The 24,892-nt window shown below is 44.6% G+C and overlaps 2 protein-coding genes across 11 annotated transcripts in view; both read left to right on the top strand.

The window, feature by feature from the left end:
- Window positions 1-5,916, top strand: part of adamts10 (ADAM metallopeptidase with thrombospondin type 1 motif, 10) — a 61,478-nt gene extending 55,562 nt beyond the window's left edge. For all 10 annotated transcript variants that reach the window (XM_082511194.1, XM_082511193.1, XM_082511189.1 and 7 more), the window contains 2 exons: window positions 683-848; window positions 2,585-5,916. In XM_082511194.1, the coding sequence (XP_082367320.1) occupies window positions 683-848; window positions 2,585-2,694 (276 nt within the window). In that variant the 3' untranslated portion in view covers window positions 2,695-5,916. The remainder of the gene's footprint in view (window positions 1-682; window positions 849-2,584) is intronic.
- Window positions 5,917-7,177: 1,261 nt separating this feature from the next.
- myo1f (myosin IF) lies at window positions 7,178-24,886 on the top strand. Its single transcript, XM_082511201.1, has 29 exons — window positions 7,178-8,001; window positions 8,110-8,262; window positions 11,534-11,662; window positions 12,750-12,839; window positions 12,977-13,071; window positions 13,184-13,271; window positions 13,408-13,497; window positions 14,667-14,798; window positions 14,948-15,082; window positions 15,322-15,454; window positions 15,782-15,978; window positions 16,111-16,191; window positions 16,314-16,400; window positions 16,541-16,627; window positions 17,543-17,710; window positions 17,806-17,891; window positions 17,976-18,057; window positions 18,134-18,240; window positions 18,327-18,425; window positions 18,520-18,664; window positions 19,841-19,955; window positions 20,049-20,218; window positions 21,127-21,272; window positions 21,513-21,659; window positions 21,739-21,887; window positions 22,002-22,073; window positions 22,470-22,677; window positions 23,644-23,804; window positions 23,902-24,886. The coding sequence occupies exons 2-29, from the start codon at window positions 8,260-8,262 to the stop codon at window positions 23,976-23,978; spliced, it is 3,279 nt and encodes a 1,092-aa protein (XP_082367327.1). The 5' UTR covers window positions 7,178-8,001; window positions 8,110-8,259; the 3' UTR covers window positions 23,979-24,886.
- Window positions 24,887-24,892: the final 6 nt, after the last annotated feature.

The following is a 24,892-nucleotide window of genomic DNA, read 5'->3' as shown; positions in this document are numbered from 1 at the left end:
AATTCATCCATGTCGGAGCGTTTCTTTTTTTATCGCCTGTTTGAGGACACGCCAGAGTCACTCCAAAACCTTCATTTTGTTGTTTTAGCCATTCTCCCATCGGCGCCGTTGACCCGGTCTCTTTCTGATTGTTGAATCATGAACTCTGAGTTGAACTGACGCAGGCCTGCGAGGTTCACCACCGCTCTCACCGTGGTTCACTGCAGTCCCAAAACTTCCAGACTGTGTTTTTAGATTGTTGTGTGTCTTTTAGCCTGCTTCAGTCACACAGCTTCAGTTTAAGTGGTTTTTCAATCCGGCACGTCTGGCAGTAATCGGGGCTGGTTATAGCCGCAGAAATGAAACTCAAGCAACTACCTTTTCACATGAAGCCAGGTTGGTTTAGCTTTTTATTGCCATAATAAATTAAATCATCCTTTAAAAACTGCATTTTATGTGTTTTGTTTATTTTTTTACTAATGTTAAAATTTGTTTGATAATCTGAAACATGTAAGAGAGACAAATATGAAAGAACAGGGAATCAGGAACGCTTTCGTGGCCCTGTGTACACTCGTACAGTCTCTCACATACACTAATATTGACGGCGATATCCATCTGACGCATGTCTTTGTTCTCAGTGAAATGACTGCAGTTGTAAGCGCAGGATTCATTGTGTCTCTAAACGTGCGTCTTTGTGCTGTAGTGTTCTGCAAAGTGTGGTCTGGGTCAGGAGATGCGCTCAGTGCAGTGTCTGACCCACACGGGACAGCCCTCCAACGAGTGTCTGGATCATCAGCGGCCTGTAGCCATGCAGCAGTGCAAGAGTAAATGTGACACCAGTCTGCCCGTCAGCATAGAAAACCCTGAAGGTGAGAGCTTCCTGCCTTCTTTGACTGTCCTGCAACGTAATGTTGAATAAAACGAATCTTCTTCCTTTAGCGGTCGCCACAGGAAATCATCTGCGTCCACTCACCCTGTCCTCCTGTCACACTAACCCTCCTTCACTACATCAATAAATCTTTTCCTCCTGGTTCACAACATCTTTAACATCTTTAGTTAAACATGTCCGTCATCCCTCCTCTGAACATCTCAGCCTTTCAACTGTTCAATTAAAGAAACTGGAACAAATTATGTGCTTTAGTAACGAAAAGCCTAAAGAACAAATCTGAAATTGTGACGATGAGCTGTGGGGAACGTGGCAGCGGTGTGAGGACCCAAATGCAAAATGAAAGCATAATATGTTCCAAAAACACAAGCAAACATTTTCACCTCAAGCGGATATATTAGTAAGTATATGGTAATGTGGACGACTACACAAAGGACGAGGGAAGAATGAGGCGCTAAATACAAAAGGTAACGAGGCGAAACAATTAGACGAGTGAAGCAGAAATACAGCAAAGTCACAGCGGACTACCAAAGTAAAACAGGAAGTACCTAACCTGGGAGGACGGACTCGCAGGAACAAACTTGGCACGAAAGAGGAAGAAAACAATAAACTGAGCAAAATAAATTTGACTCAAAGTAACCAGAAAGTGAAATAGGAAGTAGGGCTTGGGGTGGCAAACAATAATAAACAAACTGCAGCACAACTTTAAATAACAACGAGCATTAAAATATATTTTTTTAATTTGTCTTGTGTAGATTTAAGTGAAAGCACCCGAGTTAAGTTTCGCTTGTTGTGTTTAGCTTCAATCTGTTGTGCTGATCTTGTTCATTTAAGTTAAACTGGTTGACCAGTTAGCAGTGGTACCAGCTGACATGGTGTAATCGGATTACACCATTTTCAGTGTAACAAGAATCAAAAGAGATGCTAATCGTGCTAAGGGCGAGTGGACCAGCGGCCCCCAACCCTCGGGCGGTACCAGGCCGTGAGTCGTTTGGTACCGGGCCGCCAGAGTTGAGGCTCGGGTGTGACATTTATGGTTTCCAGGGTTTTTTTTTTAAAGTTTTTATCGTTAACTCGGTTTCCCCGGGTATTTTCCCGTGTGTTATAAATAAATCTTCTTTTTTTGGTGCTGCTTTGATTTTGTTGTATTTATCCGCGAGACCTTAAATCAGAATCAGAAAGGGTTTTATGTTGAGCAGGTTTACAACGTTAGGAAATTGCTGCGGTGCTTCAGTGCAAAACATACTGTCAGACAACACTTAAATAAAAACAAAAATAAAAGTGCTAAGCAGATAGATGTCTGCTGGTCCGTGAAAATATTGTCGGACATAAACCGGTCGGTGGTGCAAAAAAAGGTTGGGGACCGCTGAAGACTACAACTTTAGACAACACCAGCAAATAGAAAAACAATGCAAAAGCACGCAAAGCATGAAGGAAGTCGAATAAAACACAATAGATGGAGACAGAATATGAATAAAATATAAATCCTTTATAAAGACTTTAACGACGGACCAGCTGCTGAGACGACAGAAAGTGCAAACAAAGGATTGTTTAGTGCGAGAGAGAAAAACACTTCTGCAGCGTTTTTCTCTCTACCTGCGTTTTCTTAAACTGCAGTGCGACTGAGCTTTCAGGGCCGACGCATTAAGCAGTCGGGCTGAACGGTGAGAACATACAAAGATGACGCACCAATCAAGCTTTTGTCTGTCTCCCCCTCAGAGTGCAAAGATGTGAACACTGTGGCCTACTGCCCCCTGGTGCTCAGGTTCAAGTTCTGCAGCCGGCCATATTTCAGACAAATGTGCTGCAAGACGTGCCAGGGACACTGACTCCACGAGCATCCGGCATCCATCTTTGGGTCCTGCACACTCACACAGTAAGCCTGAAACCCTCCCACTGAGCCTCATAGCAGCACCCCTCACTCTGCCTCCGTCGCAGGAGCGTGGGATCTAACTGGGACGCCATCACACGGACGCCCGGTCCTATATCTGGTCAGAGGAGCTGTTATTCTCCAGCCAGGACCCAGATCGGACACCTCTCCGGGCCGAGCTGAGTTCATACATTCCACTGGAGGGAAGGCTGTTGAGACCCGGAGAGGCAGAGAGACTGAGATTACCTTCCCCCCTCTCTCTCTCTGTCTCTCTAAACTTTCCCTTTATTCTAATATTTTGGTGCTACTGTATTTCTCTTTGGCCACAGGACTGGTTGCAGTACTTTTGAACCCCGCTTGTTTGTTTGAGTGTCTGAAAAGTTTAGCCTTAGCTCTTGAACCTCTGTGTTAGGCGGTGATATTTGCTTAGTTAGTCGTTTTTCAGAAATCCACTTTGTAAAGACAATTATTTTCCAGATCATCCCCACCCACAGAAAAGGAATACGGTTGCAGGTAGATCATCTGCGTCTATGTTATCAGATAGCTTTTACTTGACCGCGTCGTTTTTATGTCGTTGCTTTGTTCCGTGTCGGCGTATTCATCGAGTTCTCGCTGTTATTCAGCTGAAGTATGAGCAGAGTCCGATTTGCACAAAGAGTTTGAGGAATTTTGTATTTCGTGTTCGTTTTCGTGTGATTTGATGTCTGTGTGGAGACTATAAATGTCTCGCCGCAGTGAACATGCCACAGTCTTGCCATGTCGGTTACTTTGCTTAAACGTAATCACCTCGGCTGTACGACATCGCTTCTCTCGACGGCGCTTCATCCACGAAGGATCCAAATGAAGGAAAATCCACTCGTCAGAGCGCGCGGCGCGTCACGGTGAGCCAGCGCTGCCTGCGGGAACATGCACGGCGAGGATGAGAGAAGACACCTGACCAGGCGGCCTTTCAGAGAGCGTTGTTATCGCAGGGGTGCGCGATTCACAGGCGGCCTTAAGCCTTCGTTCAGACTCCTGTGGGAGCAACGCTGACATCACATTTCTCAGTTCACGTGTGGTCATGTCACCCTCTCAGCAGCTGGGAGCGCGCCAGCCACAGGCTCGCATTGTCTTCCCCGTTGCAGTGCAGGATTCATGCATGACCAAGTTTTAATGACCCACTTTTCCAAATGCAGTTTCAGCTGCTTTTATATTACAGATCATGCCGCCTACTGCGGCTCAGCATGATTCATCAGATCTGACGGCATAAGCGTGACATGTGATGTGCTCTGAAAGCCCGCTGTGGTTCCACTCTTCGCAGAAGTCCCCGCTGGTCACAGCTGAAAGCAGCGCCACGTAACGCTAAATGTCATCACAATGAGAGGAAGCTGCAGCACGTCTTTAATTGTTCTTCCCTTTTTTGTTTTCTCCTATGGTGCTCTGGTTTTGAATGGTGCTATCACTTCACTGTTGTTGCCGGTTTAAACACTTAGAATCCGTTTGAGCCTTTTGTGTTGAGTACTGACCTGCAGAGGTGGCCTGTGGCGTGCAGCTGCTTGGGGTCCTGCACCTGCCAGGCGCTGCGTTTGGGTTCCTCTGATTTTTCATACGTAACGCTGCTTTACTCGGGCTGCGGTCGAATAGTCAGTCTTTCCTGGGAAGCGTCTACGTAGCAGCTGTAATAAGAGCTCCGGTGCGTCTTTATTACCTCATTTAGCAGATGAGTCCTTTTTTACACAGCCGGCAGAAAACGCAGCAGGATCAGGCCGAGCAGGTGACCTGTCCCAGCACGGTAGACCCGCCTGCCCAGCATTAGGCAGCCCACTGCCATGAATCCTCCTCCACATCTTTCCGTGACCTCATCATGCTTCCCATCCATGTCAGCAGGGAGCAGGAACGTTTCCTTCGTCTTTTTCCTTTTTTCCTCCAGCTGTTCGACTGCAGCCTTCAGTGCAGCGCCTTCAAATCCCAAAGTGCAGCTCACCACATTTGTGGATCGTTTGAAAAACAAAACATTTTGATATTCAGAAAACTGACTTTTGGAGATCTGTGCACAGCTTCTCAAACATTACCCTGCTAATCATCAAGTATATTTATAAGAAGTGCACTCGGGTATAACCTGTAACATTTGAGAGCGTAATTGTTGCAGAGAATCCCGTTAAAGCTCATTTACACCTGGTACCGACTCGCCATCGCGTCAGCTGCGCACACGTGATTGTGTCACGGTGCAAACGCTGGTTAGCGTCACAGATGTAGTTCACGTCTAAATCGCTTTTAATGATCGAACGCTGAAGCGACGGCGTCGCCGCTGTCACGCGTGCACGAGCCGACAGGGAGGAGAGCCGGCAGACGCTGAACGTTTTCCCTGCATCGACATCACTGATACCAGGTGTAACTGTGGAGCTATGACGAGAGCGCAAACCCGACTTACCTGATCCAAGAGGAGGGACAGCTTCAGTATTTGTTATTCTGTTTTACACATGCTAATTATAACATGACATGTACTGTATATTGTTTAATACTATAGAAGACGAATCCATTTGTCCCCCATGTAAATCTTTTGTCAAAGGAAATATTAAAAATGATTAAACGTGGTGCAATGTTGATTGTAAGGATTTCTTTATTTTCTTATTAGAATTTTAGGTTTCCGTCATCAAATCTGTCATCCATATTTGTACGTATGACACAGCTGGACTAAAATATCACCGCGTGTCATCCCGCCCGAGGTTTAGATCGTCAGTTCGTCTATTTCTGGATCTGCCCTCTGTCACGGAAAAGTTGACACAAGAACCTCTTCCTTTTGTCTCAGTGAGACTTCACTCGTTTACCAATCTTTAAAATAATGAAAATGGTGACGTGAAAGTTTCTCGATATTTTTATGATACATTTTTATTTATTTAAAGCCGAGGAAAATTTAGTTTGCTCAGATTCTTTAATACTAAGAACGCCACAGCAGCGTTAACTCAGCAGAAGTTCCATCCATCCATTTTCCTCGTGTTCAATTCAGGGTTTAATACAATAATCAAGTCTAAATAAAAAACTCCTGTGCAGATCCATAATAATAATAATAACTTTATCAATAATAACTTTATTGATCACATTCACTCAGTGAAGCATGTAATGTAGGAAACCACATGACTCGTGAGAACACATTTTACACCAGTTTGAAATCTGAACAAAGCGTCCTCTCAGTTTCTGTAGATCTATATCTATAGAGAGAGATCTTGGGGTTATTTGCTTCAGCTTATCAGGGTCGCGGGGGGGGGGCAGTCTTAGGGCGAGAGGCAGGGTGCACCCTGGACAGGTCACAGGGATAACACAGAGAACCATTCGCACTGCCACATCCACACCTATTTAGAGTTTCCAATTAACCTAACCCCACTAACTGGGTGTCTTTGGACCGTGGGAGGAAGCCAGAGCACGCAGACACGGGGAGAACATGCAAACTCCACAGACCTTCTTGCTGTGAGGCAAACGTGCTAACCACCGTGCCACCGTGTATATATATCTCTATATTTATCTATATAGATATATTTTTTCTACTTACTTCTTGCTTTTCTACTCTGACGGAGCACTCAAAGAGCTTTACACAGGCTAGTGTACATATCCTTTCTTATGGATAGAGGCGGGCAGCGGTGGCACTGTGGTTAGTACTGTTGCCTCACAGCAAGAAAGTCTGTGGAGTTTGCATGTTCTCCCCGTGTCTGCGTGCTCTGGCTTCCCCCCACGGTCCAAAGACACCCAGTTAGTGCGGTTAAGTTTATTGGAAACTCTAAATTGCCCATAGGTGTGAATGTGAGAGCGAATGGTTGTTTCTGTGTGTTAGCCCTGCGACCTGTCCGGGGTGTACCCCGCCTCTCGCCCTAAGACAGTTGGGATAGGCTCAAGGGGCCCCGCAACCCTGAAAAGGATAAGCGAATGGATGGATAGAGGACTCGAGAACTTAACTGCTGTTTGACAAAACCCATCTGCTGTTGGATGAGATTAACCAGTGAAACTTCTGTAACAGATTTTATGAACATCAGTGTAGCTACAGAGAGAACCTACAAGCCAAGAAAGGCTAGATACAAATAAATGCATTAAAAAGATTTTAAAAATCAAAGAAATGGACACCAATACTTGTCTATAGGCAGATCATAGGACAACAATTAGTAAACAGATGGAATCATCGGACTCAAACGCTGGGCTGATGTTTAAAGATTCCAGCTGTTCTCAGCTCCTCTGGCTGACGGTCCCGCGCTGGTTCATACACGGCGAGCGTGAGAAACACAGGCACCGAGGCGAGACGTGAAGTGCTTTAAAAGGATCTCAAAATCAGCAGCAGCTCGCTCCTGCGTTCCCTCCGGTCCTCGTGTGAAGCGGGTGTAGAACGTTTAGTCGGAGAAAGTTTCTTCCTCTGTGCTTTAGAAGCATTGACTGAAATTTACATCCGCACGAGGATCTAGAACAAATTTAAAAGGAATCGAGGCCGCTGGTTTAGGTCACAGCTCGAGCAGCTGAGCATGCACCACAGGCCTAAATGCAGGCCTGCATTTGTCTCTGCGGTCCCGTGTTATCAGGAGACACGGCCGCATGCAAAACACATCGCTATATATTATGTGCAACACCTGAAAAGAGACTGAGTTAAAAACGGTAGAAGTAATTAAAAGGAGGCTCATGAGACAACCTCGAACACACTAGTGAAGTTCCAACCACAAAGACACAAAACTAAATACAAACTAAGAAAAACGTGACTTTAAACGACAAGAGAAAAAAAAAGGAGTGCACTGACAATAATGAGAAACAATCAGAGGTGCAATCACAGAGAAACCCCACATCTGAAAGAGTCACAAACCCGCCCGTGAATGAATGAGACCTGACCCTGCGCTGGCACGCGCATCTTGCAGGAGCTTTAAAGACTCTCGATCCAGCTGACGTAAAACACAGGAAAACCAGCAACTGACACCTCCACTCACACACTACAAAGTCGACTCTGAATGAACCCGTCTGTTATTATGGGCGTTGGAGGCAGCAGCCTCTCTGACAAGACAAACACTATGAGAAGCCGCTACATGAAGCGACCACAGCCTGGGTGGAGCCGCTAACACACGGCTGAAACACCATCATTTGGCAACTGATTTAAGATAACTATCCCCTTTCTGCGGATGAGCGTCGCCTGCTGTGCGGCAGGCGAACTGGGCTGACTAATTGTGCCGTGGACCCGGCCGTCGTTTCTTCATCCTCCCGTCTGACGACTCCGAGCATGACAGAGCGCAGAATGGAGAAGTAAGCGGCTGGGCTTCATGCGGTGAGTTAATGTGCATCAGTGTGTGTTAGAGCAGTTCTTGTTTCACACACACTGCCGGTGGGAGTATGAGGAAGTAGGTTTTTGAATACTGTACTGGATGTCTTGTAGGGTGCTGGTTGCTGTTGGCTGTCCTGGTTGTGCGATGGCAGCAATCTAAGGTCAACCTGTGGATTTTTTACAACACGCGCAAACCCCCCCCCCCCCACACCATCTCTCTGGACAGTGGACGGCTGAGGAGGAGAGAGGCCCGCGGGAACAATGGTACAGTACAACCACCTGCATCTGCTCTCACAGCTGTAACATTTTGTGCATTTCAGTTACCTGTTTGCTGTGGTTTTCTCGGCTGAAAGGGCAAATTGTGATGGCTTTGTACGTTTTCAGTCAGTTTTCTTTTGCAAAGCAAATTCAGCTCATGTCACTTCTCTCCTTTTCTAAAAGCCAAAGGAGGATTTTTTGTGCTTTAAAGTGAGTTTTGGCATCAGAAGAGATGAGATAAGATCTCTTCAGGGGAATTCATCTCCTTCACAGCAGCAGAGTGATGTTTCCTCTTTTTCAGGGACAAGCTCACTTTCTCACAGACTCGAGCTTAAAGCAGTGCTGTGCGATTTCAATTTGAGGCACAGGTAGAAACTTTCAATATCATAGACAGAGTAAGAAAGTGACCAGTCGAGCAGGAAAGACAGATGAGCTTGAATTTAAAGGGAGGATAATGAGGAGTGGTTCACTCGAGGGGGGCTAACGGACCGAGCTGCAGGCAGCTGCAGGAAGAGAACTGGTAGCATGTACAAAGTTTAGAGGGTTTCACAAGATGCAGCAATGAGGTGTGAGAGGGGAAGTGGACTACAGGAGAGGCCTGCAGTTTCTGTCACAACACTTCCTCCTTGCACACAGAAGGTCTCCACACATCCAGGATCGCACAGCAGTCGTAGCTGCACCAGCAGCCACATCTGACAAATGGAGGTAAACGAGCAGTTTCAAGAGGGAAGAAAGTGAAAATGCACGCCCAGCTCCCTGTTTACACGCCACCTTTACATTTAGGCTCCGAGCCATTTATCTGTCATCATCTCAAGTGTGACAAAAGCTTTCAAATCTGTGTCGCGCTCGCCTGTTTACACATGACAGCAAAGGAAGAAAAGGAATAAAACCGTGCCCGACAGAAATAAATTATGAGAAGTGTCAAATGCATCACAGGGTCGTCTTTTTCTTGCTTTCTTTAAACAACTGTGCAGAAAGTTCCGGTTTGATGTGGAAAGCTTTTGAGATTCAACGTCTGCTGATAACCACACCTCACCGCAACTGACTGGCATGTAGTTTGTGGTTCTTAAGGTGTTGGATATTTGCATTACTTTTTTTTCTTTTAAAGGCGGCTGGTCTTTCAGTGAAGACTAGTGTGATGTCATCACAGCTAAAAAACAGGAACATGTTTTTTTCTTCCTGGTGGACGATGTTGACTTTTTAAAGGTTGTATAAACATAACTAATAACTTTACCTCTATAATAGTCTCTCCAGTCCTACAAACCTACTCCTGAACTAGTTCAATACACGAGTATCCATTTAATCTGTACACAGCTCCATTTAAAAATGATATAAGATTTAAAGGAGGTCAGCTACTGCGGGCAGCCGATGATTTAATCTCAGTTAAATGGCATCTACTTACCCCCTTGCTTTGCATTTTAATATTGTAGGAAAAAATCTGAGTATCAGAAAGCATCAACAACAATCAGGTGACCCCCTGTTAGCATCCAACTGTCAACAGTGGGAAGAAAAAACTCCCGTTTAACAGGAAGAAACCTCCAGTGGAATCAGCTTCAGCCATCTGCCATCGAGACAGGACGACAGGCAAACTCTTACTAATTGCTCGTGTGTGATAATCTGTTAACCAGCAACGACGTTTGTGTATCAGCTCATCAGTAGGTGATCATTAGATTACCAACACCGCATCAAAGCCGTTTAACCTCTTCTAGTAAAATATTAAAGACGATCGCAGATTCTGATCTCGCAGAACATAAAAATCTGGTATTTGAGTTCTATTTAAAGAGACGCTGATCTCTGCTGTTTCTCTTCTAGTCGTGTTGTCATCACGTCACTGAAAGGCACCAAAGCTGTGAACTCATCCTGCCAGCAGCACTGTCCGAGTGCTGACGCCTTCATTTATAACAGTCGTTACAGGGCAAATTCATATTGATCCACGGATAAAAATAGTCCCCAGCTTTGGCGTAGTTTGGGCCTGTTTAATGGAGTTTGTGTCAGAGTCATATCTGATTTATGCTTTAAGCTCAGAGGGTGTGAGCACTGGCACGTATATGAGAAAAAAGAGACTCGCGAATTAGCTTTAAACTTGTGACTTCCGCCCGCTCTTTCCCCCTCAGGGGCTTTAAATTCAGAAACAAAAGCGTGCACTAAACACGCATGCATGCTGTGCTTATTTAAGACACGAATATGTAATCATGCCCGTCACACACGCAGCATCTGTATGCATCGTTCTTTGTTGGCGTTTGCACACTGACAGTGTTTCATAATGAAACTTTGTGTTTCTATTTTTTGCTGATGAGCTAAAAATGAAGCATCAGCAGAATCTGTAGAGGTTCTGCTAATATTTGCGGCTAATTAAGCGTTTATTGTTTTTCATAAGAAGGGACTGAAACCAGAAACCAGCAAGATGTTAAAAAAATCTAATGAAATACGACTTCTTAGCACGAGGTTTGTTACAATGTGCAGAGCTTTTCTTCATGACGTGTAGAGACAGAGGTAGAGGTCACGCCCACCGAGGTCATAGATGAGCACAACAAGCTCACCAAGTGACAAAGACGTCATAACCGAGATGACACATTGGTTCTTCAACTGTGGCTGGATCCTTCAGCCTCTTCTTCACCCACTTTGGCAAAGAGACCTCCTTTGTGTTTCCCCAGCTTTCACCCATCAAACAGAGTTCAGGCTGAAATAACAACGAGGCGAGCGCTCCTGAGCTGAAACTGTGGAAACAATCAGTTTATTGCTAGTTTATCTTCGCCTCCTGTGTAGGTGTCGCATTGTTGAGGCAAATTAGAAGAAGCTTCTCTAAAATGTCCGAGCTAGAAAATGAGCTCACCTCATCTGTGACCAGTTTCCTGGTAACGAGCCCCGAGCTTCCTGTAATGACAACCACACTGGTAATTGTGTTTTTGGCTTTACTGATGCCAAAGCTTGAAACGCTTTCATTTGAAATCTTCGCTCGGCCTCCTGTTTTCTTTTTTTTACATGTCTTTCTTCCTTTGCTTCGTTTTTGGTTTGCTTGTTTCCTTCCTTCCTTCGTGATGCCCACACGGCTCTCTAAAGCTCTCGTCTCTACAACAAACACTAATATTGTTTCAAAATGCTTATTTTTCCGGTCCAAATTCCCACTCAGCCACAGAGTACGCTGAGCTACGCTGCTTTTGCGTCACAGCGTGTGGTAGTTTCTTTGATGAGGAAACTCAGCTTGAGTAAAATGTCCTTTTAAAGATTATTGCAACACGTCGTTACTAACAGAGTCTTCCTCTCCTCTGCGATTCAGGCAAAGTACCACTGGCAGAGTCAAAATGTCAAGCAAAGCGGCGTGGACGACATGGTCCTCCTGTCAAAGATCACCGAAGACGCCATCGTGGACAACCTGAAGAAGAGATACATGGACGACTACATCTTTGTATCCTACAAGCTGTGTTTGATGTTGTAAATTATACCTGCAGTCTGACGGGAACTAAAGGCCTCTATTTAAACTGTCCCCACAATCTGCTCCATCTTCACATTGAATCTCGCTAAAGAACCCGAACGTGAAAGCATGAAGTGAAAAATCACCTTGGCTGAAATGGCCTTCTTCCATATTTGTGTACAGTCTTCTTATCCACCCACAGATGTGCTGATCAAAACACAAATTCACAGACAATCAAACAAACATATATGGGCATAAATATAAGGAATTCACTCTTCCTCTTCTGAGTTCACCGTGTGACTCAACAGCCCACTTCCGTCTTCTGAAAGCACAGCTGAACGTCAGAGCCATATTTAGAGAAAAAACCCATCCATGTTAAATCCTGAGTGAGAGCGAGTTGATGTTATATCGAGAACGACTCGCTTAGATAAGAAGCTGTTTGTTAATCACGTCCGGTGTCTTTGGTTAGAGTTACTCTCCTGTTAACGTGGGATCCTTGGGTAAAGCAGGCCTCTGTCTTACCAGTCTTATCAGTAAGGAAGTGAACTGATAATGACACTGGTCATGTCTGTCACACGTGGCTTTATTTAGGTTACAATGGATTCATGACTTTGGTATTTCCCCTTCCCTCCGTCTGGCAGGTGGGCCCCATGGGTAGTCATTCAGGTCGGTGAGCACCAGGCAGATTTGGCTTTGACATTAGCAGAAATATGTCAGCGATGATGTCACCGTGACATTTTGGTTCAGACTTCGTGTACGGTACGAGCATGAGCTGAAACTTGTGATTTGCTTCAGCCTCGGTTTTGGTGTTTGAAAGCGCGCTGATGCGAGGGCTGCCAGCGTATACTCTGCCTGTTTTCTGTTTCACCTGCAGAGTGAAAGAGTGAAACCTGCCCCCCAGGAAGCTATTAGAAGATGGGGTGTTTGAAGGTGCCTAACATTAGCTTTAGCTCATATGTCAACAGAACAAAGCAAAAACATTTCACTTTCTTCAAAACGTCTAATGTACGTACGCCCTGTTTAAGCGTATTTAAACCATATGATGCATCATTCCCAAACTTTCCTCAGCCGCCCTCTCCAGACTTACATCGGCCCTGTGTTGATATCTGTTAACCCCTTCAAACAGATGCCCTACTTCACTGACAGAGAGATTGAACTCTATCAAGGAGCTGTAAGTGAATTTTCATCGCCGTCTTCTCATGACTTCTTTAAACTTGTGGCATATGTGGTGCAGAGGTTCTTCCTGTTGCCTGCTGTTGCCCTACGCTCGTTTTACTCAAACTGACCTCAAACCGTTTCGCTCTACAGGCCCAGTATGAGAATCCACCGCACATCTACGCCTTGACTGACAACATGTACAGAAACATGATGATTGACGGGGAGAATCAGTGTGTTATCATCAGGTGAGTTTTCTGCTTCCCACGCTGACGCCCATGCTGTGCCGTGCAGGTATGTTTGACAATAAAATATGGCTTTGCGGTGTGTTGTCTGCCTTTTTTTACGTGGCTGCGGTAGCGGTGAGAGCGGTGCTGGGAAGACAGTGGCTGCCAAATACATCATGGGTTACATTTCCAAAGTATCCGGAGGAGGATCGAAAGTGCAGGTACAGACCGTATGCTCGCTCCGCCTTATATGAATCTTCAAAATGAGTCAAAAAACCTTTAAACTTCCTTCAGTGTGGCGTGGAGGTTTTTCACTGTCTGGTATTGTGTTAATGTTTGTGTGCATGTGTGTGGCAGCATGTAAAAGAAATCATCCTGCAGTCAAATCCTCTGTTGGAAGCCTTTGGTAATGCCAAGACTGTTCGCAACAACAACTCTAGTCGTTTTGTAAGTATGAGTTTTTTACTTGAAGACCTGGTGTGGATGCTTTCTATCAAGTTTATAGTTATTAAGTAATATACCTGCTCATTTAAAAAGAAAAACAAAAAGAAGTCAACCCCACACCCCAAAAATAAAACATTCAAGAGTTCAGCAGTCACTCGCTTTAGCTTGCTGAGTGTGCTAGTTGTAAAAAAGCTAAGATGTTTAGCTTTATAAACAGTACCCATGCTGAATATCAGCTTATTATATTAGAGAAATACCCTCAGCAATCCCACGATCCCCTATGAGCAAGCGCTTGGCAACAGTGGGGAGAAAGAACTCCCTTTTAAGGCCTCCAGTAGAACCAGGAGTGTCAGAAAATACACAAACTCTGTGGGAGGGAAGACAAGGTGTAGTGGCACCAACAGGAGCGGAGAACAAGTGCTCATTGTGTTTTGGAAGTCCCCCACCCGCCTGACTCAGTTTTATCTATGACCTTTATCAAAAAAAGGAACGCTTTAATCTTAAAACTAGCGCGTGTGTCTGTCCTCTGAATCCAAACTGGAAGGTGGCACCGCTGTAAAGCGTCCTAATAGCTAAAGGCTCCGCCCCCTGTGCTACTTTTGGAAATTCTAGGAGTGAGAGGGAAGTGCTCCATTGGAATAACACGGTACTATGATGTTTTTAAGGTGATTAGCTAATATTAGCATGTAAGTAATAACAGCTGTCTCCAAGCATTGCAGAGCGAGGTTATGCAGAGCCACATATGTGCCTGTAGCCTCATTACAAGTGATTTATTACAACATTCTCGTGCACTTCAAAAACACTTTTATTGCATTCATTCTGGTTTCTCATAAGAAGGGTCCTAATGATCACACCCATAAACCACCCTGACCTGCATGTCTGCAGCGTTAGCGTGAGATATCAGAAGAGCAATTAGTTATATTTCCTGTTACCCTTTGTACACCATCACAGCTCTCGTGTACTGAGCGTGCACGCATATATTTTCTGACTCATATAAATGTAGTGAACATGGAAGTGGTTTATCTTTAGGAAATGGTCGCATGATTTGAGAACCGTCTCATCCTGAAAGCAAATTTTGACACTGGCTGATCTGCAATAATGAGTGAGGACAGATTTCCTCGCAGCCTCGTTTCTCAACTCCAAGTGTTGACTTTGATTTTTACATTAATCAGGGGAAATACTTTGAGATCCAGTTCAGCAGAGGAGGGGAGCCAGATGGTGGAAAAATATCAAACTTTCTGCTCGAGAAGTCAAGGGTGGTCAGCCAGAACGAGAACGAGAGGAACTTCCACATTTACTATCAGGTGAGAGGCTGATGAGCACAAACCGCAGATTAATAGCAACTCCTTTAAAAAAAAAAAGACAGAGTTCCTCTTAAGCTGCAAGATCTTCATTCAATATGAAGCCAGTGTGTGTGTGTGACTCCTGCTGGGCCTGCGTTGTTGTTTTCCAGTTGATAGAGGGAGCTAGTGCTCAGCAGAGAGAGGCCCTGGGCATCATGACTCCTGATTATTACTACTACCTCAACCAGTCTGGGACATACAAGGTGGATGGGACCAATGACAGCAAAGACTTCCAGGAAACTATGGTACGCAAACTTATAGGTGGGATCCAGTGGTGTTCAGCAAACCTGTGCTTGGTCCCAGGTTTGCTGTGTGGAAAGTCTGATCAATGCTTTGTAGCTAAACCCATTATAGTGGCTCTAGCTGATCTACATTGATTGCTGGCAGGAAATAAAATGTGGACGTAAAGTAGTTCTGCTTGACATCTCCTCACGTTGTGGTGAAGCTGCTGCCGTCACACTTTCTTCTTGGATTTGTTCTTCAGGAGGCCATGCAGGTGATTGGGATCCCAGGTGACATCCAGACGCAGGTGCTGCAGATCGTTGCGGGTATCCTCCACCTGGGAAACATTAGCTTCATAGAAGCAGGCAACTATGGGCAGGTGGAAAGCACAGACTGTGAGTGCGACACACACGTGCCGACGCATCTTCTGTTCACATGCAGTCATACTCCCGCTGGATATCACCATAACAAAGGTCGTCCCCGGCACACGCCCTACAAATGAATAGAATCCCTACACACAGACGACTTCCCTGTTTACTGCCTCAGTAGATAATTGGTGGTTACATCCAAAGCAGCAATGATACCCTCCGTTGGCTTCTGTCTAGGGAGGGTATCATTAATTCATCATAGGAAGTCTTTGCTTATGGCATAATAAAACACATCTGAATTACGAGTCCGCTTTTGGCACGATTGAACTACAACTTGACTTTGCTTCGCTCCAGTGCTCGCATTCCCCGCCTATCTGCTGGGCATCGACCCCAACCGTCTGCAGGACAAGCTGACCAGCCGGAAGATGGATTCAAAGTGGGGAGGGAAGTCTGAGTCCATTAACGTGACCCTGAACCAGGAGCAGGCCAACTACACACGAGATGCCCTGGCCAAAGCGCTGTATGCACGCCTCTTTGACTACCTGGTGGAGGTAATCACGCTTGATGATGCAGCTGAGCAAAAACAGACTAAAGAAAATGAAACATTTGCTTTTAATTCAGCTGACATGTATTCATGCACCTCATCTGCTCTTTGCATTTGTCTCGTGTCCTTACTTCTCCAGTCTATAAATAAAGCCATCCAGAAACCATATGAGGAATTCAGCATCGGAGTGCTTGACATTTATGGCTTTGAGATATTCCAGGTTAGGCTTCTCATAACTTCCAGATACTTAACCTTTGCACGCATCCACTAAAAGACTAAATGTGTGTTTAATAGCAGGATTTGTTTCATCTCTTACTGACTGTGTTGTATTCGCTTCCTCAGAGAAACGGTTTTGAGCAGTTTTGCATCAACTTTGTCAACGAGAAACTGCAACAGATCTTCATCGAACTCACCCTGAAGGCTGAGCAGGTAACTATAAATATAACTATATAAATAGAATTGAATTGTAACTGCACTGTGCAGCGCATGCATTTGACTCCACTGTGTTTCAGTTGGTGAGGATCACTGTATGTCCTCAAACCAAATGTTTTGCTCTCATTGTCTCTCAGGAAGAATATGTTCAGGAGGGCATCAAGTGGACGCCCATCGAGTACTTCAACAACAAGATCGTGTGCGACCTTATTGAAAATAAACTGGTAAGCTCGTAAACGCGATGACTGACGGAGGGTTTATGCAGATCGTGTAAAACTGGCTCTCATTAGAAAACAAGTGGGCCCCTAAAGCAGCGAGAGTTTGGTGCTCTGCTTCCTGAAAACAGTGAAACGGAAGAACAGAGCGCTCGGGGTCACAACAGGAAGAATCAAGTCACGTGACCAAGATATAGCAGTAACATCGGGGGTAACATTTGCATTTTGTTTTTGGAAAAGTTTTATTGCACATTTATTTTCACAGTAAATCAGATAATATATGATATTCCCAAAAGCCAAAAAGAGAAGAAAAAAAGACATATGAGGCATTGGTGGAGGAGCTGCAGTTTTATCTCCTTGTATGAATTTGTGTGTTTGAAGTGTTTCACTGGATGACTAAAAAATGGGGATTTACATGCGGTCTACAGACATCAGGCTTTCAATCAAACTACTGTATAAAAGTAACTTTATATAAGTTTTACTCTGGTCTTTAAAGCTCATATTAAAGCTCTACACATGTTTACTGGGAACCTCTAATTCAATTTGAATTCAAAAACATTACAATCAAAAGTTACCAGGTGGTCATGTCAAAAAAATTTGTATTATGTAACTGCACGTGTGCTAATTTGTATCAATTTCTGGTGGTGGTGAGAGGGCCCGGTGGTGCCAGTGTCCGGCAGCCTCGCCTCTGTCAGTGCGCCCCAGGGTGGCTGTGGCTACAATGTAGCTGCCATCACCAGTGAGTGAATGTGTGGATGACTGGATGTAGTGTAAAGCGCTTTGGGGTCCTTAGGCACTGAGTAAAGCGCTATACAAGTACAGGCCATTTACCATTTCTAACAGATATTTCTTATTCGTTTATCTAAAAGTTATCAAAACTCGTAAGAACAAAATCGCAGCTAAAAAGCCGTCGTCTCTTTGCAGAACCCTCCGGGTATAATGAGCGTGCTGGATGATGTGTGCGCCACCATGCATGCCAAAGGAGAGGGTGCAGATGGCACTCTGCTGCAGAAACTGCAGGCTGCTGTGGGGACGCACGAACATTTCAACAGCTGGAACTCGGGCTTTGTTATACATCACTACGCCGGGAAGGTAAGATTTGATTTTGTTTGCTCGATGTGGCGCTTATAAACCTCAAAGATTTGTTTTTGGGGGTTTTTCAGTGAAAATATCTGGTGTCATCGCAGGTGTCGTATGATATCAACGGCTTCTGTGAGAGAAATCGGGACGTGCTTTTCCCCGACCTCATCGAGCTCATGCAGAGCAGTGAATTGTGAGTTTCCTGTACTGGTCTGATTGTTGCACTGAAGGCGTAATTTAAAAAAAACAATGCATTAAAAAAAACGTGTCTCTTTAGTAACTTCATCCGTAGCTTGTTCCCCGAAAACCTCAACACAGATAAAAAAGGAAGGCCGACCACGGCAAGTTCAAAGATCAAGGTGAGAGCTTTTCAATCTGTCGACGGTTGATTTTGTGCAGCAGCGCATTCGTCTCACGCTGTTGTTTCCCTCGCAGAAACAAGCGAACGACCTGGTGAACACGCTGATGAAGTGCACGCCGCATTACATCCGCTGCATCAAACCCAATGAGACAAAGCGGCCGAAAGACTGGGAGGAGAGCAGGTGAGAATGCTCGCCGTCACGCTTTGAGGAACTCTGAAAGATTTCACAGGGAACGTTTGCTGATCAGCGGCGCTATCTGTTTTTAGGGCCAGGCATCAAGTAGAATACCTCGGACTGCGGGAAAACATCCGCGTACGAAGGGCTGGATTCGCATATCGGAGACTCTTCAGTAAATTCCTGATGAGGTAAGTTTAATCGTGCGTGTTCATGGAATCGCTGCCTGAAAAAAGACACACAGCTCTCACTGTGATTTGTTTGTTTGGTGCTTTTTGAATCCAGGTACGCCATTCTGACAGCCGAAACATGGCCGTGCTGGAGAGGGCCAGAGCAGCAGGGGGTGCTTCACCTCCTTCGCTCCGTCAACATGGATAACGATCAATACCAGATGGGACGCACCAAAGTCTTTGTGAAGAACCCCGAATCGGTACGGAGCTTCATATTTTAGATTCCCTCAGGCTGCATATTTGTTCTAACCAGTGTTGTAACATAATCAACTTATCTTGGCGATCGTGGCTCAAGAGTTGGGAGTTCGTCTTGTAATCGGAAGGTTGCCGGTTTGAGCCCCGGCTTGGACAGTCTCGGTCGTTGTGTCCTTGGGCAAGACACTTCACCTCCTGCCTACTGGTGGTGGTCAGAGGGCCCGGTGGCGCCAGTGTCCGGCAGCCTCGCCTCTGTCAGTGCGCCCCAGGGTGGCTGTGGCTGCAATGTAGCTGCCATCACCAGTGTGTGGATGTGAGGATGACTGGATGTGTAAAGTGCTATACAAATACAGGCCATTTACCATTTACAAATAAAGAAAAGCTCACATAAGCTCTCGTACCTCTCAGTGAGGTAAAGAGCAGAGAAGATTATGCTGCATGTGTTTTTTGACTCATCTCAGCAGGACGATATTAATGTTGCTGCGCTCAAATGTTTGCGTGAAAAGGGACTGAAATAGCTTCAAAGATTAAAAAAGTTCAGACCACAGCTACTTTCTAACCTCCACATAGCTGCAACATGTTGGGGGAAGTTTTTGCAAGTTTTTCAGTGAAACAGGCTTGACAGCAGCTAATAATACTGCCTCAGCTGGTTCATTAACCACTTTAATTCCATTTAATGTATAAAAAAATATTAGTCCTTTATTTTTTATTAGTCCTTTATTTATCCAGGTAAAAACTCTCATTGAGATTAAAAATCTCATTTCCAAGAGAGACCTGGCATATATTGAAATATATATATTGAAAGGCAAAGACTCTACAAAAATACAGAGGAAACCCCGGCAATCAGACGAGCTCCTGTGAACAACAATTTGGTGATAGTGGGAAGGAAAAACTTCCTTTTAACAGGAAGAAACCTCTGACAGAATCCGGGGGAGGAAGACGGGACAAAAGACACACTGAGACAGAGAGCCAGATATTAATAATAACTAATGATTAAATGTAGAGCGGCACATAAACACGGAGAGAGTGATAAAGGGGGAGTGAAGAAGAAACAACAAGTGCATCATGGGAATCTCCAAGCAGCCTGGGTCTATTGCAGCATAGCTAAGGGAGGATTGAAGGTCATCCTGCTCTAACATGCACTAAACCTGCAGAAATACTCATGCACATATGCCTTTCAGCTGTTTCTGCTTGAGGAGATGAGAGAGAGGAAGTTTGACACTTTTGCCAGAATCATTCAAAAAGCCTGGAGAAAATTCATCGCGAGGAAGAAGTACGAACAGATGAGAGAAGAGGGTGAGTTACACAAACGACGAGATTCCCCGCACAGGTTGCACCAAAGAGCTTGAGTTGGTTTTAGAAATGTTTGTTGTTCCTTGTGACTCGCAGCCTCAGACATCCTGTACAACTCCAAAGAGCGGAGGAAAAACAGCATCAACAGGAACTTCGTTGGCGACTACCTCGGGCTGGAGCAGAGGCCTGAGCTGCGGCAGTTCCTCGCCAAGAGGGAGCGCGTCGACTTCGCTGATTCGGTTAACAAGTTTGATCGCAGGTTCAAGGTTTGAATTCTTGTGTTTTCGTCCAATCAAAGAAAGAGTTGCAGTACTGTGCAAAAGTCTTGAGCCAATCCGTCATTTCTTTATATTTTGCTAGAAAAGTGATTTATTGAAACATGTTGCAAACATACATGGAAATAGAGTATAAAAGAGAAAAAGTGAGTTTTTACGTTCTAACAAGCTTGAAGGTTTCGTGTGACCACCTTGATTCTTCAGCCTGAATTATCCTGGGCAGCTTTCTTAAAGTAGTCGTCAGGAATAGTTCTTTTCTTGGCTCCTTGAAGGACATTCGCAGCTCTTCTTTGGATGTTGGCTGTCATTTGTTCTGCTCTCCATCAACATGACCCCACACTGCTGCAGCAGTGTTGCAGTCGAGGCTCTGGGGAGGCCCGTCCACGTGTGTGTGCTCGGGATGTTATATCAGGCATTTTTCAAAACTTTTTTATGTGTTGTGTGTAGAAACAAGCTCGATTGACTCGCAGGTCAAAAGCATTCCTCTGAAAACCGTCAGGCACAAGCAGCCAATCGCCAAGGAAAACAACTAAAAGACCTTCAGAAAGTCTGGAAAACTATTGCCTAAGAAAACGTTGATAAAAATAAGGAAATGAAGGGTGGCTCAAGTTTGGCAACGTACTCTCTGTTCAGTTTCTATAACAATAAGACCTTAAGATTTATAAAAGACATTAAATTCACGCTTTCTTGCTTGTTGTCGACTTCAGAAAAAATGTACCCAAAGAAAAAAAAGAAAACCCAACAATCATGTTGGGTTTTTCTCCGTGTGTGTTATTGTACCTTACAACATAAAGCACATTGAGGCGCCTGTTGCTGTGATTTGGCGCTGTATAAGTAACTGAATTGAGTTGTGCCTTGTCCCCAGAGTCACCCGCTTTCCTTTTCTCCCCCCAACCCAGTCTATCAAGAGAGATTTGATCCTGACACCGAAAGGCATCTATCTGATTGGCCGAGAGAAGGTGAAGAAGGGACCTGAGAAAGGACAGATAAAGGAAGTACTAAAGCGGAAGATGGAGTTTGGAGGCATCAGCAGTGTCTCTCTCAGGTGTGTATCTAATTAACACAGATTCATTACTAAAATCTCTCATTTTTATGTAGCCTGTGTATGTTGTTACTGCTGCTGTTGCTGAAGTGAAAAATGTAACTGCATCCTCTGCTCTCTTCTTGCTGCTATTTTAACGCTTCCTTGAATGTCTTTCAGTGTTTCAGTTACCCGCACTGCTTCCTCTTTCTGTTTTTAAACTTCAGCAAGAGTGAGTTCATGGTATTTTTTTTTCCTTCTTAGTACGAGACAGGATGATTTCTTCATCCTCCACGAAGCCCAGTATGACAGTTTGCTGGAATCCAACTTTAAGACAGAGTTCCTCAGTTTGCTTTCCAAACGCTACGAGGAAGTGACAAAAAGAAAACTGACAATCTCCTTCGGTGACAGGTCGGTAGAGGAACACACAGCCTTTGTTAGCATGAGAAAAACACGCAGGGGTGACTAACGCAGGTTCTTCTTGCTTCAGGCTGGAGTTCAGAGTGAAGAAGGAGGGCTGGGGTGGAGGAGGCACCAGAATAGTAGTGTTCCAGAAAGGCCCTGGAGACGTGGCCCAGCTCAAACCTGGAGGGAAGACCCTGTCTGTCACAATAGGAGATGGTCTACCCAAATCCTCCAGTAGGTTAAAATAAGTCATGATGCCGTATAGACTTGAAAAAAGTAGGAACAAATTTAAATAGTAAATAAAATGCTGCCTGTATAAGCATCCTAACTGTCCCTTCTTTTGATTAGAGCCAACCAGGAAGTCGTTTCCTCCGTCTTCCGGTGGAGGAAGAGGAGGAAGAAACCACGTAGCGCCCAAATGTAAGCCACTACTCACCTGTGATCCTCACCTGTGGAAAAACCCTTCCCAGTGGCTCAAAGTAACTAAATAGGAAGTGTGGATGTACTTATTGAAACATAAAGTACTGCAGTATTTACACTCTGTTGCATTTTGATTAACTTTTCAGCTGTTTCAATCATAATCCTTTTTACTTTGTGTATTGAACAGCCGATTGCTTACTTTGTACATCTAGGTCGTAAATAAAAGCTCGTTCAGTACGACATATGGCTGCAGTATGTGAAGCTGTAAAACAATAAAGCAGCAAAGGCACCAGTGATAACAGTCGTGTCATGTAACACTGAAATGGGCCGTTCTGAGTCTTTACCGTCGTACTGCTGCTCTGTTATTGAAGCACACGCTTCGTTCTCTCTCCTCAGCGCATCAGAACGGTGGAGCCAAATTCCCCAGAGGTCCTCATAACCCACAAGCCGATATCACGTATTCCTCCCCGCAAAAGCAGGGCCGACCACTCCAGGGAGGCCCGCCCAAACTGGGATCCCAGAGGGGCCCCCGACCTCCAGCGCCAAACCAGTATAACCAAGGAAACTTGGACTTCCTTAATGTGCCTGATCAGGGCATGTCAGGGTAAGACATGTTTAAAAAAGACATTAAAAAAGAAAGGAAGGTGTGGTTTGTAAGGGATTACCAAGGTGAGGCTGAAACCTGCGAGTAACTGAAAGTTAGAGCGAGGCAGAGAAACCTGTTTGTTTTTCACTGAATTACTGAATCATCTCTTCCATACTAGATGCTGTTTCGCTGGTTTGGGGGGGGAGGGGGTGTTCTGGGAACAAAGCAGTTCCTACCAGCTGCACTCAGAGGCGGGTCAGAAAGTCTGGTTAAATAAATGTTGGGGTTGAGAGAGATTTAAACACATTAATTCCTTAATTCTGGGGAGAAAAATCACGACAGCCTCTCTTTAATCCATCCAGGGTGTGGCGCACGCTGTTGGCTAAAGTCAAAGACTCTGTCAACGACAACAACACCCTGCTTTTATGTTTGTTTGTTTTTCAGCTGACGGTCTGTTATTCTGACCGCTGCTTTTTTGGGATACGGATGAGACCGGACTGGGATGAGTCCTGAGGATGTTTTAGCCGAGACTAGTGCTGGTTTGCAAAGTTGACTGACTGTGGTCTTAAACTGGATGCTGCATTCTGCTAAAAATGAATTATTAAAACAATCAGTAGTTAGAAGGAAACTGAACAGCTGATTCCTCAGAGGCAGCTATAATTAAGCCCAACTTTAAGCCTTTTAAGGGGTAAATTTTACAGAAATTACCTCTCATACGGAGAACAAAGGGGATAAATATCTACAGAGAGCAAAACATATTTTTTCCTGTTGTAAATTTAGATATTTTAACATGAGACTTTATTGGGATTGACTTGCTTTTAGAGCCAGCCCCCAGTGGCCAGCTGAGGAACTGCAGCTTTTGGCACTTTTGCCATTTTCAACCCACGCGTGACAGTTAAAAGTTAATTTGATTCATGTTAGTAAATAAATAAGATGTGAATAAATTATGGTCATGAGCACCTCCTTTTTCCCCCTTTGTCACAGGAAGCAGAGGAAAATGAGCATCCACCAGCGACCTCCTCCTGCTCCTAAACCGCAGCCTCGACCTCAGGGTCCTCGCTGCCGGGCGTTATATCAGTACGTCGGCCAAGACACGGATGAGATCAGCTTCGAGGCCAATGATGTATTAGATCTTGTCAAAGAAGGTGCGTGCACGAAAGCAACGACATGTAGGGAGATGCATATTGATGAGATAGACTGGAAGTGGTTCATGACGTGTTTCTTTACCGTTTCTCTCCGCAGACCCCTCAGGCTGGTGGACGGGCAGAATTGGAGGGAAGGAAGGTCTCTTCCCGGGTAACTATGTGGAAAAGATTTGATGAGAACCTTGCGAACGTGTCTGTGTTTGCTCATAAACAGATGTAATTCAGCACATTCAGAAACTGCCTGCGAGTTGTTCACGGATGCATCGGGGCTTTCAAAGGGTCGAGTTCTCTGATGTTTGAGCCCCAGCTAATTTACCCGGCAGCGTGCTGTAGAAGCAGAACACATGAAGGATTACTCTTGGGTTTATTATCGCTAAAGCACAACTGCAAATAGCTGCTCAGGTTCCATCTTTGTCTTGGTGTCAAACAATCCCGTTGAGAAAGAAACCAGCGAGGTCTTCGACGTCACCTCTGACTGGTTCCTCCACGACTCAAAGTTACGCCGAGTGAAGGCGTGACAGAAGAGCAGCATGAAAATACTGCATCGCTTCCTGATGTTTACACTGTTTTATCTGCCTGAAGCTTTCTTCACGATCAATGACGACCACTTCTTTTGATTAAGTCAACAAGCGTCTAATCGAGTGATAACAGACTTTTGAAAATACTGATGATGATGATGCTTTTGCTCTGAAACTTCAGATCAAATCAAAGCCATTAAGAGGAGCAACATTTTAATGTCAGTTATCTTTTTTATACTCTGAATTTTTTTACTGATATTTCTCGTGGTATTTTCTTGTATTTTCGTTTTAATAAAAAAAGGAAAAAACTTTTATTTCCACGTTTTTACCTCGGGGACTTTTGCACGTGTTTGTTTTGTGTTGCCAGTAAGTTAGAAAAACATTTGTGAAGAGCAGAACACAAAGAAAGAGATGGATGAACTTGAATGTGATTATTTTGGCCAGCTTTGTATTTTTATTTCAACTTGTGGTGGATTTTTGTAAAATATGTGATTACTTTCAGTCATTTTGTTCAGGATTTTTTATGTGAATGAGAAGATTAAAATAAAGACTCCCTCAGAAAGATTTCTT

This window comes from Aulonocara stuartgranti, assembly GCF_965226115.1.
Source record: "Aulonocara stuartgranti genome assembly, chromosome: 17".
Classification (NCBI taxonomy): Eukaryota; Metazoa; Chordata; class Actinopteri; order Cichliformes; family Cichlidae; genus Aulonocara; species Aulonocara stuartgranti.
Note: the sequence above shows the minus strand (reverse complement) of the source record. Positions and strands in the feature narration are given on the sequence as shown.

Excerpts from the sequence above, each read along its gene's own strand:
- myo1f (XM_082511201.1), top strand. Across the intron at positions 16,192-16,313 it reads ATGGCTTTGAGATATTCCAG|AGAAACGGTTTTGAGCAGTT; the intron begins GTTAGGCTTCTC and ends TCGCTTCCTCAG. Across the intron at positions 18,426-18,519 it reads TTCAGTAAATTCCTGATGAG|GTACGCCATTCTGACAGCCG; the intron begins GTAAGTTTAATC and ends TTTTGAATCCAG.